General features: G+C 41.7%; 1 protein-coding gene across 1 annotated transcript in view; it reads left to right on the top strand.

The window, feature by feature from the left end:
- The first annotated feature begins 560 nt into the window (after positions 1–560).
- prex1 (phosphatidylinositol-3,4,5-trisphosphate-dependent Rac exchange factor 1) overlaps positions 561–18,925 on the top strand; it is an 81,883-nt gene continuing 63,518 nt past the window's right edge. The window contains exon 1 of the mRNA XM_037103949.1: positions 561–1,006. Coding sequence (XP_036959844.1) covers positions 863–1,006 — 144 coding nt within the window. The 5' untranslated portion in view covers positions 561–862. The remainder of the gene's footprint in view (positions 1,007–18,925) is intronic.

Consider the following 18,925-nt stretch of genomic DNA (forward strand, 5'->3'; position numbering starts at 1 on the left):
AAATGGCGTCTGAATGTTCAGGACATTTTCGGCTATTGGAAGGTAGGCTGCGTTTAAGAAATGAGTATAATTCTAATCAAACTTCCCCTTTAGCCTTGCAGGCTTTGCCCATCTCACAAATGAACCTACTTACATTTTATTATAGAAAAGGCTGGAAAAAAAAAAGATGAAAATATAAATAAGTGGCCTGGGGACATGAGTTTTTTTTTTTTTTCCTGCTATTTTATGTGCATTACCGTGTTTGTTTTCGTATTTCATTACATGTTTTAATTGATTCACTCATAGTGTTTAAGGTTTCCTTAACACTAATTAAGAAGGCTTAGTCAGTTCCGTGCAGCTGTATTAATTGGTTTCCTTTGGAGCCACTTAAACACTGGTGTTGTACAGTGATCAATACAAGGTGCAGTGTTTTGGTCTCTTCGTGTACAGACAGATGTGTTTATGAACGTGCTGTTTGTTTGTGTGCTCACTGCTCGGCGCTTGAAGTGCACGGTGGCCCCCCCGTGTGTATGTGTGTGTGTGCGTGTGTGTGTTTGACGCTGGGTCCCTCCTCCTCCTCCTCCTCCTCTCTGTCGTCTCTCCGGTCTCTGTACTGATCTACGGTTGCCCTGCTCGCCCTCAGCTGGTGTAGCGACCACACATCCAGGCTCTCCGCTCGTGTTTTTGGTACTTTTGCCGAACTTTATTTCCAGCGCGCGGTGCGTTGCGCATCACCGCTCGCGAGGGCTTTTTTTTTAAAGGGGGGAAAATCTGCTGCTGCAAAATGGACTGAGGCGACAACTCAGCAAAGTGTGGATACTTAGGGAAAAGGACAGTATTTCTGTAGAGAGCAACCTTTTCTTGGGGGGGTTGAGTTGCCATCATGGAAGAGGACGACGGGCATCACGAGAACGGCATCCACGCCGCCAAGGACTCGGACCGACAACAGCGACTCAGGCTTTGCGTTTTAAATGAAATACTTAACACCGAGAGGGATTATGTTCGGACCTTGCTCTTCCTTCAGTCGGTGAGTTTGGCGTTACCTCTCACGGTGCTCATGTTCACGTTCCGCTATCTCTGTCTCTACACAGGCAGAAGAACTCCAGTCATAAATCTTCCAATTTTAAGGTTGGCTTGCCTTTTGGCCAGCATTAACGTTGCATTAGATAACTGGGGGTATTTCGTTAAGAGACAGGTTATGCTCTCCCATTCGGCACACATGTAACACAATAATTGGCTCAGGCTGCACGGAATTTTATACTTGAATATTTCCCCCCGCTGTAAGATGATGGCCTGGGTTTAAAGCTAAATCGCCAGCAATTCGTATGGGGTTTGGCGTGGCGGTCTGTACTCAAGGGTAGTTTTTCTGGTGGTCTCTTAACTTTTAATCCCATGTTGTTCTATTAATGGTAAACAGCTTTGGGTTGTCCGAGAATTAAGCATTATTCAAAGGTTATACATTGACATTTATCCTCTAAGAGGACATCCTACCGGATAAGTTGTAAGCATTCATATAACCGTGTCTAACTTGCCGCATTTGAGCGTATTCTTGTCAATGAAATATAAAGGTAGCGTGAAAAACATTTTCCTTAGTTGAGCTGTTACGATTCAGCCACACATGGTCATGAATGATGGGGGTAGCATTCACACCTCTCTCTCTATTGTGTGTTAAAGCTCAGGTTCAAAACAATCGCAGGAGATCTCACTTCACACTGGCTTCACAAATAAATGGATATTCATGAGCTTTCAACAACACCACACCTCCTTTTCCCAGACAGTGATAAGAGACCATTTCAGCAGCACAGCTACTTATTCACTCATTGTACATCAGCTGCCTTTGATGAATGAGCGTCCCGGTAATTTTACACACTCCTTTCAGCCACCAGCACAGTGCCAGTATAGATGGCTCCCACCTGCAGGAGGCTATTCAATTTGTCACTTCTCCTTGTCATCTTTCGTTGTCCTTCTCCTCCCTGCATCCTTGACCTGTCATGTGTGGTGCTTGCACATTGCAGGTGGTTTCCTCTTCCAGCTGAGGCAAAGTCCCGTGTGTGGTACTCTTTCAGTTGGCTGAATTGAATGTGACAGCAATAATGCAACTTTATTCTTGCCCTTTATTGCTTGCTGTGGGGAAATTCCCTCCTTCGTTGCCCCCCCGAAACAAGGTCAAATGTCAGGGGCTGCCAGAAAACATCACCCTTGAGCTGGCAGGGATTCAGGCTATCCTCTTACTTGCTCTGCCACCCTGCTGGTTAGAATGTTGAAAAAAACTGTTATCATTTTGCTTGCTGTAAAAAAGTTTGTTATTAGCATGCTAATGGTTCTGTACATATTAGATTTCAGCATCTGGCAATCATTCGTCAAACATGTTCATGGTTCCCTCTTTGTCTTGTGCTGTCCCGTGTTGAGGAACTTCCTCAAAGTTTTTAAATAATTCAGTTCATCTGTAGGGACGGTAGTGTCATGAAGATACTAAATGTTCTTATAGACATCAGTGATGCATGGCTTTCCTGAAACTATACCCACATAATGTAATTTCAACATGATGCATGCAGCTGAACTAGATAACTGAGTGTGTTTAAATTCTACACTCTCAATTAAACAGAAGGTCTTTGCCCAGATTTGAGCGTGCACATGCCTTTTTATTCAGATTATAGCCCCAGCACCTCATACTGGGTGTGCTGTGTTTTTGTCTCTATTTTTGAGTACTTCTGTTTAAAGAAGCATCTTTTTGGGGGCCAACCTCTGTGGTACTGTTTCCTTTCTCAGTTAGACAAGAGCCAGCCAAGGCTTATCTCCTGTTACAAGACAGACCAGGCAGCAGAGGGACCATTCTTTGACCTCCTCCCCCAAAACCCGGTTCCGGCATAATGATAAAGACAAAGCCCCAATTATTTATCAGAGAAGTCTGGGAGCTCTTTTATTCCTAAGAACATCTGAAAGCTGTCAGTGCTTGTGCCCTCCACCCTGCTCCTCCCCATCATCACATCAACCGGCATGTCTTGATTTAAGCCATACGGTGTGTAGCCGGAGGGGAGTGATACGGTCAGGTTTGACAGAAATGTACTTATCACCTGTGTCATTGCATAGAATGCCCTTTACACAGCCATGGCTGCAGTCTAATGGAGTGTCAAGATTTAGTCCATATTTTCCCTCTTATGATAAGCCTGTAGGTTTTCTATCAGAATTCATGGTAAGATGAGTATGTATTCATGCAGATATGCACTTAGATGATAAATGCTGCTCAAAACAATGAATTGAGATTTTAAGTATGAGATGCATGCTGCTCTGTATTAATGTATCCTATATGTGAAAGCACAAGTTGTGCTTACAACATCCGCTGAGTCACCCATACGGAGGAAGTTGTTGCATTGGGGAACAGTCTCTAGTTTAGATTGCTTAAGGAGTTCATGGACTTTCAAAACAGAATGAGAAAATAAACATCAGTCCACACCACCAACCCCAATCCTCTGCAAATCCCCCCCCAAGCTCTCCGTCCGGGGTCCAGCCTAGTTTTCCCCCCTTCCCTCGGTGGGAGCCAGGGCTTTGTCACCATGCAGCTCACTGTGGTGTTGATAAGGGAAGTCTGGCTGTTGGAGCTCAGAACATATGGTTTCAGTAAAGATATAGAGTGGTTCAGTATGGGGGGTTTGGGGATGAGTAGTCTCTCAGTGTGAAGAGGCTCAAGCATTTATGGGGAATGAAAAGTGAGTGAGCGGTTATAGAATCAGATTGTTCTCTAAGCAGTTATTTGTGAAGTAGTATTTAGTTGTGATAAGTGACTCTTCTCACATCAAGTATTTGCGTTTTCTCAGCCTGCCTTGTCCAGTTCAGTTGGAGAGCTCCTACATTTCCCAGAATGCGCTTTGACAGCTCACTGACAGTGTTTGGTTTATTCATGCAAATTCTGTGAGCGATACATGAATAGAGATATGAAATACGAGCTAGGCTGTAAGAGGTTTTCCCCAGCCAAGAAAAGTGAATCTCACTTAGTGAGGGCTGAAACCCAAACATGATTTGAGGTTGCAATGCTTTCTAATCTCCTGTTGCCACCATCCGGTCCTGTATGATGAACATCAGTGCAGACAATGACATGTTGATTTTATTGTACTGACACCTGAGCATGATACACTGATTAGATGAATGAAACATTTTCTGCTGTCAAACTAAGTTGAAGCCACACTGAAGATATGACACGACTTAGTGTCTGTTTAAGTAAAAAATCAATTTCTATAAACAGTTTTTTTCTTTATGAAGCCCCCCTCAGTTTATTCCTTATCTTTAGGCACCCTTTTGCACCCCAGTAACATTGGGGTTTTTCCCCACCACCACGGTAGAAATTGAACAGTAGCTGAATGAATAGCTGCTCGCTGTTGACCGCCCTCATCATTCTCTGTTGCCTTATCACTGATTTATTCTCCACCTCCCTTTGTACTTTTCTACAACCTCCTGGATCTTTGGTCCCTGTGCAGCATCGCTTCTCAATCGGAATGATTGCAATGACACACAAAAGAGATAGTTATCCGGCTTTGGCACCTCAGTCATTCTGCATGTCACTCATCCCCTGGCAATTACCAACGCCAACAAGCTCATCCAATGTGCTGTAGGGAAGCATGTAGGGATGGTGGGAGGAAAAGAGGTGAGAAGGGGGTTGGGGGTGTGAAAAGAGGGATTAGAGGAATCATTTTGCTCAGTGTTATCATCGCAAATCTCTAAATGTATTGCCCTCTCAATGTAGAATAGAAGCAGTCTGACTCCTTTTCAATTTCCAAGGTTACGGTGATGACTTCTCTCCTCAAGCTTTTGTTGCAACAAATTCTCTTGTTTGTGACTGAATTGATTATTTCTTAGTGTCATAGATTAGGGGATTTTCTCCAGGGCTGTGCTTTGTTGATTTTAATCCAGGCAACTGGATTTTCCCTGCCATGATCCACCAAAGTGTAGGCTCTCTGTGACAGGAATATGGTCAGTCACGTCATACCCGGTAGATGTAAGGGATTTTCCTTCAAAGCCATAAAAATGGGGTTTGCCTTCATAAAAGCTGCTGTTTTTTTTCTTTTTTACTTTTGACCATACTAACTCATATCTTGGTGAATCCTGTCCAGCAAAGATGACAGTGGAATCATGTGGAAGTTTTTGACCTTCCTTCTAGATTCTGAGAAGTGAGAGACACAGAGTTGGGTGACCAGGAAGGTCTCGTCGGGCCGCAGGATAATAGGAAACATCTGGAAACCCTGCCCCCTGTGACCCATGCTACAGGCCACACACAAGTGACATTACGCACGTCTAATACTGAAGTGTGCTGGTGTGGATATACGATACTGTGTTTTGGTCTGCATGTTCATTGTAGAGCTGCAGTTTTTTTCCACACCTCTTGCTTTGCTGTTGTTTACTTTTCTATACATCCACCCGTAGTTGCTGTTGGCAAGGCTTGCTGAGCAAACAGGAAGATACATGTACATGCATACAAACACATTTTCCGACCATTGCCCAGGAAGACTGACATGCAGGAAGCCAGCTTTGAGCTTCCTCTCCAAACTTGAGCCCTGTTTCTACCTCTTTCCTTTCTGTTTTTCTTCCTCTGTTCCATCTCTTCAGCCCTCCCCACTTGGTGGGAAAGACCAGTATGAAATTTCTCTGGGCTAGGAGCGTATAAATAGCCTTAGATTTAAACTCATTTTTGCCACAATGGTGGTGGTTTTAGATCACTGCAACCTCAACCCCCCTGCTGATGTCATAGAACACAGTGAGGCACAGATCACATATATAGCAATACTGAAGTGGGAAACTAACAGCAGGTAGAACAGTTACTGTGGCAGACTGCTGGAGTCCGGTGAGCGTTTTATTATTATTGGGCTTTAAACTCTGCTGTTTAGGGATACAGTTTAACAGCAAAATTAGTGTTTATGTGTAGTTTTTTTTTAAAAATGTGGGCGAACACATTTAAAGAAGCGACTGACTCCTTTCTCATTCCCAGCAGACAGCGTGTCACGTTTGGAACAGTAGGGAGCAGAATGGGGGCCAGTGCCAGAGGTTACTTGTTTATTTTTCTTTTTACTTCAGCCTCTCTTTCAACACCAATTGAACAGTGATTGAGCATTGATTGAACCAAGACTGGTGGAAAAAATACTTACACACCATCAGCCATAACTTGATCACACGTTATAGCAACGTGCCAGGCAAGGGGCGAAAATTAGCATCCTTCCAGGTGTCGAGTTTCCAACGCTGACAGTCAGAGCTGGACGGCACCGTGACTACTGCAGAGTCATTTGACCCTGGAATGAATTCTGATTGTACCTTTTCTCACTGAATGTTAGCGGGTGTTAAAGTTTTTTTGTCCAATATGGAAGTGGTATAAAAGATGTATAACTTCAGAGATGAAATAGAGGGTCTCATGGTGTATCCTTCAGGTGGTGGTAGGTGGTATCCAGTTGAGGTTGATATGCTGGTGCTAGACTGAAGCAAAGAAAGTTGGTGTTCAAAACAACCTGTCAGACTTGGACTGCTATTTGGCCCCTCTCTTTCCAAAGCAGTGCCACTTGTCAAAAATATTTGCACACTACAATAACCTGAGGTCAATGCATAAACCACTGACTTGCCTTTGATACATCCACATAACATAACTGTTTTAACTTTCCATCTTGCACCTTCCCATCCATACACTCTGGACAATCGGTACCTTGCAGTACAGCTCGTGCCAGACTTAAGTCATTACAATGTAGCATGTTTCATAAAAGTAAATGCCAGTTTCCAACTTAATCTTGCTGCTTTTTTTAGTCATGTGTGTTGATAAGCCATTTCTTTGAAGCATAAGACTGCAGCAAGAATTTTAAGAATTCAAGTTAACAAGTCTAAACCACTGTAAGACCCGGAGGCATGATGTCAAAAAAACAAAAAAAAAACCACCACCCCCTCCCACCTCTCTCCCTTCACAGGAGATGTGTGCAGATTCTTACAGTTGTGAGTTTGCATAGGACTAAAGCTGTATGTCATGATCAATATACAATGATGTCTTTTGTGGATAGTGACTTTGCCATCCTTTTGGTTACAAAAGGTGGTAATGGTGTTACAATGATAAAATCTTTCTCTGTAAGTGGTTGTCTGTCAGTGGTTATGCAATTAAAGAAGTGAATGTATTCAGTAGTGGGTGCTGTGGAATCTGAGGTGTGTGGAGGTGAGGAAGTCATGAACCAGAAGTCGTTGATATTGTGTTTGGTTTCTGATTTCACTGTGTCAGACATCAGACTGTGCAATGTTAAGAATGCAGACCACACACACTTTTCAGATGCACTGTTTGGTTGACATTTTTATGACTGGAGCAAACACCAAATAAGAGACACTTCCACTGTGTGTGTGAAAAGTGACTCGGTGAGGTGCTTTTCAAAAGGCCGTCACACGATACAGTTGGTGACCTGAATTGTAAAAGTGCAGCAACATGAGATCGCTAATGTCCCCTTGCAGATCGTGACCTGGACATAGTGGGGACAAGTACTTTCTCAGGCTGGATACTGGGTGAACGAGCTAACTGTGCAGCATGTTTTTGAGAAGACACGTTTTAGGGATGAATGAATAGGATGGATACCTGTAGAAAGACTTGGCATAGACCTCCTCTGGGAGTTCTTCTTGGTTTACGAACTGTGGCAGCAGGCTTACAATGTTTGTTTGCTTTCTCAAATACAACCAGATGTGTGGCATCTCTCAGGGTCAGAAGTTATTTGCCTTATAGAGAAACGTTGGGAGAATTTTACAAAAAGCGTTTGTGTTGAGAGTAGGACAAAGATGTTTGATGAAACCTGGATTAGATGACATGACTGTTGAAATGTTGGCCATTCAGGGCTGGTCAGAGTAAGGCATGAGCAGCATGCTTTTCAGCCAGGAAACTGTTCACACAACACAATGGGGTAAAGGAGTGTCACGCACACACTATCAGACCATACCGAGCACACTCACACATACAGTAGGTCTCCTGTTGTCCCAGAAGAGAGGTTATAGAAGCAGTTTCACAAAAAGAGCAACATGAATTGATCTAAACCATCTTATTTTAAATCTTGAATGTATTCCTTTGAATAGATTGCCTATCTAATCACTGCAAGTGGGCTTGAGAGTCTTACTTATGGAAGATGTGCATGGCTGGAGATGTTGATCTGTGAATGATGCTTCTTTTCCAGTTCATTGTCCCTTTGGTATTTTTCTCTTGTTCTGCAGGCACAGGTCTACTCTTAATATCAGCCAAGCATTCCCAAATCCTCTGAAACACTGTTGGTATACATGTTGTGACAAAACTGAAAAAGTGTGTCTGATGATGCCTTGTTCAGAGTAAGAATGGCAATAGAGCGTGTGACAGCCTGAGTGAATGGTGGAGTGATGTAAAGGTAGTGCTAAGTAGAGCCTCACCAATACTGGAATTTTGGGTCTGATGCTGAGGTTAGGGAGAAAAAGTCAAACATTGATATATTGGCATATATTCTTATATGCATAGAACATTTTGCAATATCCCCCAAAAGTGGTTATCAAACACTAATATAAAATGACATCAGAGCAGTAAAACAGCAACTTTCACTGGAAATTAAAACAAATATATTTTACCCCAAGCTTCCTTTTTTAAAAACAAATTTTTATATTGCCTTATATCAGACAACATATACACTGATACCACTATATCTCTGATGACAGATGGCTGATAATATTGGTCTGGCTCTGGTGGTAAGACACATAGTATGTTGCTATTATTATTAACATCTAAAGAGTTGAAAACAAGGATGGCTAATGTTGAAATCTTGCCATAAGATCAACAATTTCACCCTACAATGTAGTGGGGATCTTTTTCTGTTGATGTTATTTAACCCCAGGAGTTAAAGAGGTTACTGACTATGTTGTTGTAACTGTTCATGACAGCTGCTGACAAATTCTTGGGTTAGTTGCTAAAGGGCTTTTATTTTGGCATTTGTTCAGTGTGATGACATTTTTGCCAACTGACACGCCATGATTAAAGGCTTGAGTCATGCATGCTTGAGCTGTTACTGTGATGATTTTGTTCTCACTTGCTGACAGGAAACATTTTAGGAAATGTTGCTATGCATTGACATGAAGAATCACCACAGAGTGTTTTTGGGATATTTTCCCCCAGCTGTTATTTACATGACACTTACTTACAGGATGGATATGAGAGCGAATGGGCTCTTATGTATAAATGAGGATTTCGTGTCTGTTATCTCTCCATTGTCCTTTTGCTTGAACTGAGATGGTATATTTTGAATCAAAGTTACCCTTGAAGCATCACTGTCAGAAGTGGATACTAACACAGGCGCTCGTTGTATTAAAGACTGCCAAATGAGAAGTTCAGATAGAATGTAGGTCAGTTGCATCAGTGTTTTAAACTAGAGACAGACTTTAGAAAAAAAAAAAAATAGAAAGCAAAAGCTTTAAGTAGCTGCTCTCTGTCCAATAAATACTTTCTCAATCAGGTTCATGAATACAGTTTAACTTAGAGAACCAGAAGGTGTTGTCTGTGATCTTACCCCCTGCTTTGCCAAATAACCATTATTGTGTACTGTGGGGAACTTATTTGGTTACCAGCATTTTCCGTTTGTGGCCATGACGCTGTTTATGTGTGCCCGACTGAATGGCGAGGTGTGGCATTCTAAGTTTTGTTTTGCTCTGCTTAGTTAGGTCACATATATGAATGCAAAAGATAAGTACACACACATCATGGAAGTGTTCTAGAAAATAGGAAATCGCTAGCTGGATGTAGTTTAAGTCATCCACTGTACCACATCTTTTTTTTCCTGTAAGGCGGTCGGAAGATTCACGCATCTCTGATGGCTCACTCAACACCATACTCACCACACTCTGATCCAGTCTGTGATCGACGTCTGTCTGCAGCACCAGAAACTCCCATCCAAATGTCCAGATGGCCTCTGCAATCTGGTCCATGATGTTATCTCCTGATCACCACATGTCACCCCTCAACAGGAAAGCCACTTAAAGGGACTCACTGACAAACCTTTGAGTGTCAGCTCCGGTAGAAATGAAATTAGGTGATTATTAAGCCGAGATGAAAGCTGTGGATTCCATGTGAGGAGAATATGTCATCTCAGCATGTCAAATGTAGGTGAGATTAGACCATTTCAACAGACTTACAGGTCGAAGCAGATGTGCAACTGCTGGCTGTTAACATCCAGTGTACAAATGAGGGAACAAACAAAAAGACATGTCTTGTAGCACACTAAAAGGTTTCAAATATTCTGCGCTGCATTTCCATAAGCACATGTGTCGTATGAGAGTTTGGTGCTTCTTTGTGTTTTGTTGTTATTCATATGTAATGAGTGACCTCACAACCTGAAAAAGAGGAGCTATCAGGTTTTTAAAACAAATAAATTACATGTAGCAAGTGGGAGCATGTAGCTGAATGAGAGAGTGAATATGCCCCTCCTCAGTTTTACGTACTTCATGCCAACCTGGCCTATAAAAACAAGGCATGCGCAGAAGATTGAAATGTTTGCAGCAGTGAAATCGTTTGAAAGCTGAATTTGGATGGACTGAGAAGGCTTCCTGAGCCAATTCCAGGCCGAGAGATTTTTCACTGCAAGTGCTAAAAATCTTTGTTTCCCATATTCATCATACATCCATTAATGCAACATAGCCGATGTGGGATTGATGAGTAGGCAGTCTTTAACAGGATGTTTCGTGTCCAGTACTGTCTGTCTCTGTGGGTGAGACACTGTCTCATCCCCCTTTTAGTGTTCAGTTTCCGCCTATGTGAGCTACTCAAAGAGTCCTGAAGTTTAAAGTCCTTCAAGGCGGAAGTGGAAGAAAGTGGGAGAAAAAAAACTGGACAAGACTCAAAGAAGCCTCTGTGTTTTGGTGATTGGCTCTGCCAGAAAGGGTTTCTCTTGGAAGACAGTGAGGGACTGGTTGGAGGGTGATGGGGAGCTGAGGGAGTTTTTGGAGGGTTGGGGAGGGATGTGAATTACGGCTTCTGAGAGAATGAAGTCTGCAAAGGTTTGCTGGGGTCCCTCATTGTGGCAACGCCACGGGCCTTTCTCTGGCTCTGCTGCACTCAGGCTACAAAGAGGGGATTTCTTCATTTATTTATTCAATTTCATGCCATGTCGACCCCAAAATGGCCCCATTCCCTCTCCAAAACTGCCCTGTCCCTGTTTGTGGCTGGCCACCCCAATCCTCTCCCCAAAAAGAGAGACCCTTAATGGACACATTGTTTTGAGCTTGTTGTTGTTTTCTCTTGGATAAGGAGGGGTAGAGAGTTTGAGGCTGGTGACCTGAGAACTTGCATAGAAAAGTCCTGAATCTGTGGATCTGTGATTCTGTTTACGGGTTGTTTCAGTAGGTGTGGGAACTGCAGCGAATTGAAAAGGGGCTCTCAGGGCCGGCTGGAAAAACCCTGACAAGTGTTAGAGCTTGTGCTTGATATACGGGGTCTCTTGTGAGATATCTGAATTGAGAGAGATGGCCCAGCATTGTAACTGAGTGCTGATGTAGCCATGGGCAATCAGGAAAATCGCCCAGTTCCGTCTTCATTAAGGCCATCTTTGGTCTCATTATGGCTAAGCTGCTAGAATGAGTCTAAGTCTACTCAGGAATAGTGTAATCATGTTTGATATTTTTAATTTAGGATGGGACAATCTGATTGCCCCACCAGTAAACCAGTAATTAGTTATGAGGCTGCATGATAAAATTCCCCTGTGTAGGAAGTACAATATTCACCAGGATATTGTCAAATATCAGTAATTCTGTTCTGTTTTTGTTTTTTTACACAAGAGCATCTTTAACAAATGGAGGCTAATAAACATAAGCAAACTGATTACTTTTACTTAGCATATATGTCAATGTTGTATATAAATCCAATTATAATATACATTTCTGTATATTAGGTCAATCAACATTATATAGGGAAATGTTTCTAAATCTAGTATACAAATATGTTTGTATGTTTCACAAACTGGTTTGTTGACTTTAAAAAGTGAGGAAATCTCCTGTGTGTCTTGTAATCCAAGACACTTACACAGCAATGGACATTTTTAAGAAAATGTCCTCCTTTTCTACTGTACCAAACATTAGAGCCACCTTTCAGTATGTATATACGCAATCCTGTACAACCTCACCACAACTTCCAAGATGTCAGTCAAGGTGCCATGTGACCACGTTCTCCCAGACATTCATCTTCGCAGTAATCCCTGTTTAATTTGAAGAAGCTTTACCAAAGGTAAACATTCAAATTAAAAGGATCCTCTGTACCTGACTCTGGGGGGACCCTTGAGGCAACATCCCCTCCCAGCAGTGTGACTATGTGCCTGACTGTATACTCATGTCACAGCTTGACCTAGTTTGACAATTACGGCAATTTCTTACTTCTCTATATTTATTTCCTGCTGGTTTTTAACTTGTTTTAATATTGACTCTAGCATTTCTTGTCTTAAAACATTATTTGTAATAGTTAAGTAGTTCTGGGAATTATATAGATATTTTATTTTTGTGATATAAGACTATAATGTACAGCATATTTTTATGTTGTCATATGAAATTAATGTAGACACAGTGGTTCTAATGGCTGCATTACAGGAAAGTGATGTAATTTTCTGAACTTGCCAGCCTCTTCTACTTGTTCCAGTACTTGCTCTTATTAATGATAATTGTTTATCAAAAATCGTATTGTCTTGTATATATTTTGGTCAATAATGTCCCGATATCTAATTTTATTGGCCAGCATTAATGAAGCATCAAGTTATAGCCTAAAAAGATATAGCAATATTATTTTAAGGACATGTTGCCCAGCCCTATTTTGAGGATTAGAACTTGGTGGTATTTGTATATGGATTCAAGACGGAAGTGAAGAGCTTAACCCAAAGGAGTGAAGCTGTTGTTGGGTTGTGTTACTTAGTTGGCTAAGCTGCAGGTAGAAAGCTCTGTTCAGAGACAGACCAGCCAGACGTGAAGGCAGCAGGCCTCTTACTTACTGTCCAGTTGAGCGGACACTGAACCAGCACCAACATATGGTCCCTCTGTATCTTCACACCTTACTGTCTGGCCCCTCTTCGCTCTGATAAACCTCAACACTTAGCAAGCCCCCCTTACCCACATCTGACCCTTTGGCTGTTGGTCAAATGAGATGATGCCTGATGCCTCATATGACATGAGACCAGTTATTGGTGTTAAACAGTGATCCCACTGTCCGGGATGGCAGGTGATGATGGATGTTGGACTAGACTTGTGTGTTTTGTTTTTTTTTTTTTAATTCAGGCAGTTTAAGGCAGGTGGAGTGGTTGTACATAGATACAAACAAGTCATCATGTTAAGTACATAGCCTGCCAGGTACTGGGTGGTAAGTGAATCTGTAAATAATGAAGAAAGTTGCTTTGCCACTTCGAAGTCTTCCACTTGTTATTGCGGAATCACTGGTCTTAAAACGTATCATAGACTCATTATAGTGTGGCTGTTGAGCCCAGTGTGATTTATTTGTTTGTTACAGTTTGGTTGCATGCTAGCACAAAACTATCAGACTTTACTTAGAACACAGTTGAGTTAGCGGCCAGTCAAACATGTCATGTACTTCCTTTGCACAAAAGCCACACTTCCTGTCCAAAGTTGACATCTGCTGCTTTTGTGTCGAGAGGCACTGCTTCATTCTGCACACTGTTTGTTTTCCTTCCCCTACTGAGTTGAACCGCTGCCTATCTGCTTGAAAGAGAAAAAACATTCTTGTCAATGATTCGGATGTCTATACAAGTGTTGGCTTTTGCTCAGTGTAATTGCTCTGTTTTCACTTCCTGTTTGCGTGCCATACACACAAGCACAGGCATGCGTGCATACTTCTCCTGTTGCAGTTTGGGTTTTTTGAACTTGTCTTCAGCTTTTCTTGCACATAAATTTTTGCAATAAAGAAAGCAGTGAGTAAGCATGTTGGGATCCCCCAACCTCACTTCAGCCTTCTCACGTGCTAGTTCTGCAAGTTGCACATCATCAGATTGTCTGCCAGCTGATGTAAGGGCTAAGTTTCACACTCCGTCCACTTGAGTACAGATCCTGGCTAGTTTAAGACTTCTGGCAGGGAGAGTGATGTCTGCTGTGGATACATTGTGCAACATGCATTCGTGACAAAACTGTGTGTGCATCTGCAAATATCTAAGATGCAGAAAGAAATTAGGCTTAGGATTTATTCATTCATTTATGTAATTAATTTGCTTTGTTAGTAGCATAAAGACTTACATTTCATTGTACAGCCTTATATTTTAGAATTTAGCCTTGTATTTTGTCAAGTGCTAGTTTTGTTAAACAGCTTTTTAACTATATCGTACTGGTTGTCAATGGTTTTTGCATGAAATTGGGATCAGTCGTTCCGTCAAAGTGCAGCTTCTGTAAGCGAGGTACATTTTGTTTGTTTGTGACAAGGCTCCTATTAGCGCAGATTTTAGCCAGACCACACCATTCAACCCACAGTGGTTAAATGGTGTCAGTAATCAGTCGTAGAATGACTGCCTTTCATATTTGTTGTGGACCTGTGAGTGCTTTTCTGAGCTATACCTGACTTCAACAAGAGGCTTCACACTCAAGCAAATTTACCGGACTCTAGTGTCAAACATCCCGGGTCCTGAAAAAGGCTCTTGTTGGTTTAAGTGTAAAAAACACCCTTTTACAATTATTTGTAAATAAAGGCAGAGGAAGGGGTGTGGGGTTGTGAAAATGCTAACAAAACGGTAGTGTGCTATACAAAGGACACAGGCCTTTTTGGGAACTTGGGGTCATGTAGGATTGCCCTTTACCACTTAAATTAGATCAGTCCGCCTTAGTCTAAGAATGCCCAGCTGAATGCTTAATGCCAGGCCCTTATCTGTTTATATTCTGTAGTAAATAATTAGTTAAAATATTTTTAAGCTTCAGTCTAGACCTTTTAAAGTAACACAAAGTTAGGTCACTGCACTTGATGGGTCCAGTTTGCTAAGTTTAAAGAACGTATGACATTCTGTTAATTGATGCTTATTGCTGTCAGGATTTTAGAGTGTGCTTCTTCAGGTAGTTTTATGAGTAGCTTCATGTATAAGCTTTTGAAGATGAGGAGGAAATCATTTAAAGGTATTATTAAACACTAGAATTAACTTGGAGAAATTCAGTACTTTCAGCACGTGCATAGTTGCAGCACAAACTATTCAAGGCCAGGCCACCAGAAATCTAGTAATGAGGGCAATACACAGTTGAGAATTGTGAAAATGCTCAAGATGATAATACTACATGTAATGTTCAAACTTCCAAGTTTTATATCTGAGAGAAAGGGTAGCCGCAGGAATAATCTATAAATGATGAATAGCTAAAATAAATACAAATTCATTCTAACAGTTTGTTAGATTTCCTCCTCACAGCAGTTCAGTAGGCCTTTTTTGAGAATGTAAATTTGAGTGTTTAGAGTACTTCCTTTGTGGCGGACTTTCCTGGCTTTACCATACTGAAACATCAGTGGTACACGCCTGCATTAGTGTTGTATTTGGCAGCTACTTTGTGGTCTGTCAAGAAGCTTCATGGTTTTGTTTCTAGTCTCCTGTGGGATTGCATCACGAGCAGTTTCCCCTAACAGCCATCTATCACCCCTGTGGCAAGAGACCATCATGTGCAATATCTCTGTTGTGCTCCAAGCAGCAGCTGAGCCCCCTCCATGCAGCCACTCTGACTCATTATTATGAGTCCAAATATATCAAAAATATGAATTTGTGCCCCATCTGACCGACTATTATTAACACATTGATTGATGTCATCACTATTTTTAGGCACTGGCGTGTAACTAGGCATCTTTATGCACACAATCTGCTGTGAGCTGCTAAGGGCAATCTATGCTGGAAAGGCCACAGTGTATAAACATTGCTGTGTTTTAAGTGAAGAGATCTATGATAGATAATTTTAAGGATCACAATTTGCTTTAGGCAGTGGGCTTTCAAAACATAATCATCTCCTAGTTTGTTTCCATCAAATTCACGGCCAGTGTGTGTCAACAGCTGACATGTACCCGAATCAGAGCTTTGACAGTAACAGATGGAGAAATCTACCCATTGTAACCAACATAGACAGTTATTGTTATTCATCATTCATGTAAAGGTCCGATCCTCCACTTTATGTGATTACACACCCTCGGCTCACTGATGACGATGTGTTGATGTCAGAAAAGAGGCAGAAAGGTCACCTGAGATGGATCTATGAAAGTAAACAAGGACATCGGCCGCATTCTGATGCCACTCAGCATGTTGATTAAGAAGTAATGAGAGCAACAACTGTGTCCAGTGGGTAGAGTTACAGTGTTTGTCAAGACGACTGTGTTTGTTTTTCATGATGGATTTTTTTTCCGATAACAACTGGCTTTGCTCTGTACTATGTAAGGGATGGCTCTTTCAATAGTCAGTCTCATATCTTAGTGTTCACTGTGTGTCTGTGTGTGCGTGTGTGTTTGTGAAATGCTCTGAGGTATTGTCCTCTCAATGCAAATGATGCATGACTTGTAATATGTGGAGGGTTATCTGAGGGTACAGTCACATCTGCTTCTTTTGTGTCATCCAATCCAGAGTGGGGAATTTTGTCTCCGTTTTATTTTTGCATTTTGTTTGCACAGTTGAAATTCAAAAGCCAATCTGGACATATTAATCAAAGTCACATGAACGTAACACGCAGTTTGTCTTGAAGTATCGCTAAACAGTCACTGTGAAAGTTACAGATTTCGGATGCGGAAGGGAGTAGGGCTGCAACTCTGGAATATTTTTAATTGTTGTTTCATCTGTAGTTTTTTCTTGATTACTCAATCAATACACAACCCAAAGATACTCCGTTTACTGTCAGAGGAGTAAAGAAAAGAGAAGATATTCACATTAAGGAAGTTGGAATCAAAGACAACTTAACTGTAACTTCTACTAAGTATGACTGACTTTAATTTTCTTTTGGCAGGAAGTTACTTCGACTGTTGATCATTACTGTTGAGGGCTAAAGAAATAGCTGAATATGAAAATCTGTCTTGATGGCAGCTCTTCCAATTAGGATGCTTGGCTTTCGAAGCACAACGAATTGCTGTCCATCAGACGTCAACATCTTTCCAATTATACCCATAATACCTTCTTTGGGGCTATTTCCTGTTGTTGATTCAGATCACGCTCTCAGAATATTACTGTCCAGACAGTATAAATCCACAGTTTAAATAAACTCAGACATGCTTGGTGTGCATGCCCAGTTTATGCTCTGTTCTGTTGTCTAGCCTGACTCCACTCAAGCTGGTGTTCCAGTTATGATGGTGGACAGTGAATGCGTCCAATTCTCTCTCCAAATAAACCTGCGTGCTTTGTGATGGAACAATGAAGACAGCCAACACATCCCTGGGTGAGAATGGCTGTGTTGGGGTGAGGACCTGGACTGAAAGGATCTCTTTGTGCTCCTTCCATCCATCCTCCTTGCTGATCCCCCCGTCACCACATCTGTGTGGCACATTTTATTGAAGGAGTGAATCCTGCCTGGATGGTAGCTGTCTAAAGAGTCAATAAGGAATGACTCCAAAGTGTGGATACACTGTTTTTTATCTCACCCTCTGTTCCACCATTGTCCCTTTCCCCTTTTTGGTTTTCTTCCTTTCGCCCCCTTTGCTCTCTCCTGCACCCACCACGCCCTCACCCTGCTCTCCACCATCTGAAAGCAACCGAGGAAAAGCCTTGTTTCCTGCCTCATCTTGTCTTTTCTGCCAGGGAGCAATCTCTCACATGAGTGACTCCTGCAGTGTGGACACGGTACAAGTTGCCATATGGGAGATTTAATTAGTGTACGCCTCAAGCACAATCAGCTCCCTCCCAAAACCAGTCAACAAACAGCTACCACTGCTTCCCTTTAATACTGGCCTTAATTAGCGAGGTCGCAGCTCACTGCTAAGGACCTTTGCTTTCTATTTTGGTTCAACCTATGCAAAAGCTAGTAAAGGGGAGAAGAACTTCCCAAAGTGTTCGGCCTCAGAGGAAATGATATGATTGCTGCCTGACTGCCTGGTTGGCTGGGTTCTATCTTTAGAGCAAATGTGTGATTACAAGTGTCAGTCTTTCATTATAGGCAAGCGACTTACTGTAAGTAATACATGTAGTTGGTTGATGTTATGCGTGACTGTAAAGAGCATACAAGGCTTTTCAATGAAAGGTTGATTCCCCCAAATGACAGTAAAACATTTTCTCTCTTAGAACCCTGAATTTGAAAAGTTTGGATTAAAAGCAGTTGATTGCTAATAGCTGACACCAAATGCTTGGTTATATTGGTTTACTAAAAAAATTATATTCCTTGGAACTGATACTTAGATATTGTGTTGGATATTGACTCATTTTTAAATGATACTGAGGACTAACAATTGCTGTTTCATTTAACAAAATGAAACGGCAATGCTTTTTTCTAGTGTTGTGACTGCCAAAAATGTAATTTAATTTAATTTTCTACTTAGGCAGTAAATCTGTATCTCAGATCAAAACAAAAACTAGTTGACACTGGTCTTCTTACTTCAGTGCCCAGACATTACACATTTTGATCATTGAGCTGCTTGATCATCTCTGTCACTTTCAATTGGCAGGTGTGAAGAGCTCAAGATCAGTATTCTCGAGTAACTTTCAGACTTTCAGAACCATTTTACATTCATCATTGAACACAGTGTTTTTTTTCCTTTGTAACACCCTTCATTCACGTGGCATGCTATCAGTTTTCAGTCTCGAGGCAGTGAAAAGCAGGCAGACACAACAGCAGGAAGCTGCCAGATGAAGGAGGCTACAGGAGTAGAGTTTTATTGTGCAGTTTGGGGATTCATATCTCCTCTATCCCTTTCTTTTCTGACAGTATTGGCGTCTGGAGATGAAGTAGACAGTCAGTCTGACTGACTGAGGCAGGTAAAGCCTGTCAGACACAGGCTGATAGACAGAGAATTGGGGAAGAGAGAATAAAA

This window comes from Acanthopagrus latus, chromosome 7 (assembly GCF_904848185.1).
Source record: "Acanthopagrus latus isolate v.2019 chromosome 7, fAcaLat1.1, whole genome shotgun sequence".
Lineage (NCBI taxonomy): Eukaryota > Metazoa > Chordata > Actinopteri > Spariformes > Sparidae > Acanthopagrus > Acanthopagrus latus.